Below are 3,328 nucleotides of genomic sequence, written 5' to 3' on the forward strand. Positions count from 1 at the left end.
GTACTAGAGCACATTTATTTGATAGAAATTGGACATTGCAGTAATATCAACGGCAAACCGTTCACTGTGGCTGAATCCATGTTGAGTTTATTGAGTGGCTTAAATTAGAAAGCCAATTTTCTCAAATAAACGATGTGAAATAAACGCTCACCTTACATATGCATGCTTACATAAATTAGAAAACGTTATTAAACACTGAATTTAAAATCTTACAAATCATTTCAAAGTGCGTCTATGACAGACCTAAAAAAAAACAAGTCCAACTCGTGGATAAATATGACGTTTTTCTTCACAAAACCACTCCCGTACAGTTTTGGATATTTACTAGTCAATATATGCAACTAAAAATGCTATTCAAAATTTGCGTCTTGAACAAATACATACCCAAGTTTTACATCAGTGTGGAATAACCTTCTAGTCTATTCTATTTTTATTTTCAATATTTACATTCTTTTGCAGCAACAAGAAATAAGTACATTTCTTACAAACTTAGGATTTGTAGTCTGTATAGTTTCGACAAAGACCAATGTGCGATATATAGACTATCTTTTCGAATATTAAAGAAATTAATATGTAAATGACAAAACGAAGTCTATTCAACACTACGGCAATTTATCCTTACGAAACTGGATTTGAGTAGTGTTCATGAATAAAGTGCCACAGTTTGGTTTTGAGAGAAACAAAAAGTTAGCAATGACAGGCCACTTCACTGATGGGTAAAATACATTTTTTTCATTTTCATAACAACAGTAAGTAAAATAAGACTATTCGACAAATACCCATCAGAATGCACATATCAGATGATGTCCTTTTTAATATTCCCTTACTTTACCAAATTCATGTCACATAGAATCTGTGCAGACCAAAACAGGCTTACTTCATTGTAAATTACATTTGAATCGTAAATTGAATCACTTTACAACATCCAAGTGAAATGGCCACACGGTTATTTCACCAGGTGCCACTTTATAATAACTTTCACTTTAAGCTTAATAGAAATGAGCCTAGTTAATGTACACTCGAATAGCTAAAAAGAGATGAAACTTTGGTTTATATTGTTTCACACTGGATATTCAGAATTGAATGTGCATTAACTAGCGATCTGATAGTGTTTGTTAACAATTGGAATTATTTAAAGTTTTTATAAAGTGTTACCGAACGAACAGCACAACCTTTTTGCGATGCAAACCGTCAGATAATTGTCTAGTCCTTTCGTGTACGTGCATTTTGAACGGGATTAATCGAGGGAGTTTGCACGGCCGTTCATGCCCGTCGTCGGGACAGACTCGGGAGGTTGCAACAGGTCAGGTGAGTGGCACGAGGGGCTACCGGGCACACTGTGCTCGCTGTCGGTGTCGCTCCCTCGTTTCCCTCCACTCGCCCCAGAGCCAGATCCTGACGAGCCTCCGGCACTGTGCGTTTTGACATGTTTACTGAGGTGGTCGCTCCGCATGAACCTCTTGTTACACACGGGACAAGCGAAGCGCTTCTCGCCGGTGTGAGTGCGTAAATGTCGCTGGAGCTCGTCGGAGCGCGTGAACCTCTTCCCACAGAACAACCAGTTACACACAAACGGCCTTTCTCCGGTGTGCCACCTCAAATGAGCCTTGAGGTGCGACGTTTTGCCGTACACTTTCCCACAACCGGGAATGTGACAGCTGTGTAGCCCTTTTCTGCGGAGGCTCGCGCCAGCTGGACCCAGGCGCTCCGCCTCTTGACAATTCGGACAGTCGCACGTCGCTCTACCCGAGTAGCGCCGCGCCGAGGACCGCGGAGATCCCGCCAACGAGGCCGTCGGGCCCCCTGTCAACATGGAACCCCCCGCTCCACCCAGGGGAGAGGGACTAGAGTCCGGGTACGAGGAGAGCACGGGTTTGAATCCGTCCATGAGATGCTGACCGGTGGTCAGCAGATGCGGGGACGCACTGGTGCTAAAGGCAGAGTGGCTTAAACTCGAGTAGTCTGAGTTGTATCCGCCCAAAGGAGAGTGTAAGGAAGTCTGCAGCCCACCGGAGTGAAGGGACGTCTGGAGCGCGGCTCCGTTCGGGTTCTGCACGTCAATCCAACCGGCTCCCACGTCCCACCACGCGGACGCGCCCGTGGTGCCCACATCCCCAGAGGGTATGCCAGGGTGCGAGGACTTGAACCACGACTCATAGGGATGGGCCACGCTCATTCTCGGGTAAATGCTTTGCAAGCTGTCCACAGACGTGTGCACCTTGGAAATAAACATGGGCTGGTGGCTGGGCTCTTGGGAGTTGTTGGAAACCGACCCCTGGAAAACGGAGTAGTCGTTTCCGAAGTGGGAGTTGGATGAAGTACCAGAAGTTAAGGAAAAGGCACTGGATCCCGTGGAAGTGTTCGTGCCAAAAGAGTCGCTTAAACCACCACCATTCCGAGCGAAAGAGGATAAACTGGATCCCAAACTACAGCTGCTGGCTGCCGCTCGTTTCCACGGGTGGAACCCTTTTCCGAACGAAGACGAGTTATCCGAAATAGAGGAAGGAGAAGGACTCGGACTCCCGATTTTGTTACACGTCGCAGCCAACATGGCTAAAGGAGTCGACCCCAATCTCGGCTCCTCCTGGAACAAATGAAGTTAGAAGGTAAGTAAAGATGGTAGATTTGAGAACTGGGTGCGTTCGAAGAACAGTTTTAACTCGCTGCCTTTTATCGTGCAAGCCCAGCATAGGCTACCTGAAGTATGGCAGTAACGAAATCTTAACCACTGAAATACAAACACTCGCAAACACACAAAAAAACGAAACACAACATATAAATACCAAGATAAGTTATACATACAATGTCGTAGTTGAGAAATGGAAGTCCTGCTCGTTTCTCTCGCTTAAAACATAATCAAGTGTCTCTCTCCCCGGCTGACTCAAGAAATTTTAATCCCCACGGCAGGACAATAAAGGAAACTAATTAAACCAGCACGAAACTCCTTAGACTCACCCCTAGAAGTGAAGTTGCCATCACAAAAGTGCCCTCCTCAGAGGATCTTTTTATATTTATGAATCAGAGCACTGTTTTTTTAGAGGTGTGCAATACAATGATGTGGTCCGCCCATTCCAGCACAATTGTAGCTCCTCTCACGGCTTTGAAGTGCCGCTGTGACACGGGCGACCAATCAGGAAGAGCCGTGCCTTCACGCGGCCACATTCTAGCGTGAGGTCATCGATAGAGCACTTCAGACAAGATCTCCACCCCTTCCAACACCCCCCTCATAATAAAACTCCAGTTAAATGAGTAGGACTGGAAGTTTTAGGGAAAACTTTTCTATTCTTTTGTATAAAGAGGTTAACGAGGTTACTGGACCCCCTGATCT

General features: G+C 45.4%; 1 protein-coding gene across 1 annotated transcript; it reads right to left on the reverse strand.

Moving 5' to 3' along the window:
- Nucleotides 1-1,237: 1,237 nt before the first annotated feature.
- On the reverse strand, nt 1,238-2,976 carry LOC306878409 (transcription factor Sp8; the record flags this gene model as incomplete). The annotated part of the gene is made up of 2 exons (XM_079430757.1): nt 1,238-2,584; nt 2,956-2,976. 2 exons carry the CDS (start codon nt 2,974-2,976, stop codon nt 1,238-1,240), a joined length of 1,368 nt encoding a protein of 455 aa, XP_079286883.1.
- Nucleotides 2,977-3,328: the final 352 nt, after the last annotated feature.

This window comes from Barbus barbus (assembly GCF_936440315.1).
Source record: "Barbus barbus genome assembly, chromosome: 12".
Taxonomy (NCBI): Eukaryota; Metazoa; Chordata; class Actinopteri; order Cypriniformes; family Cyprinidae; genus Barbus; species Barbus barbus.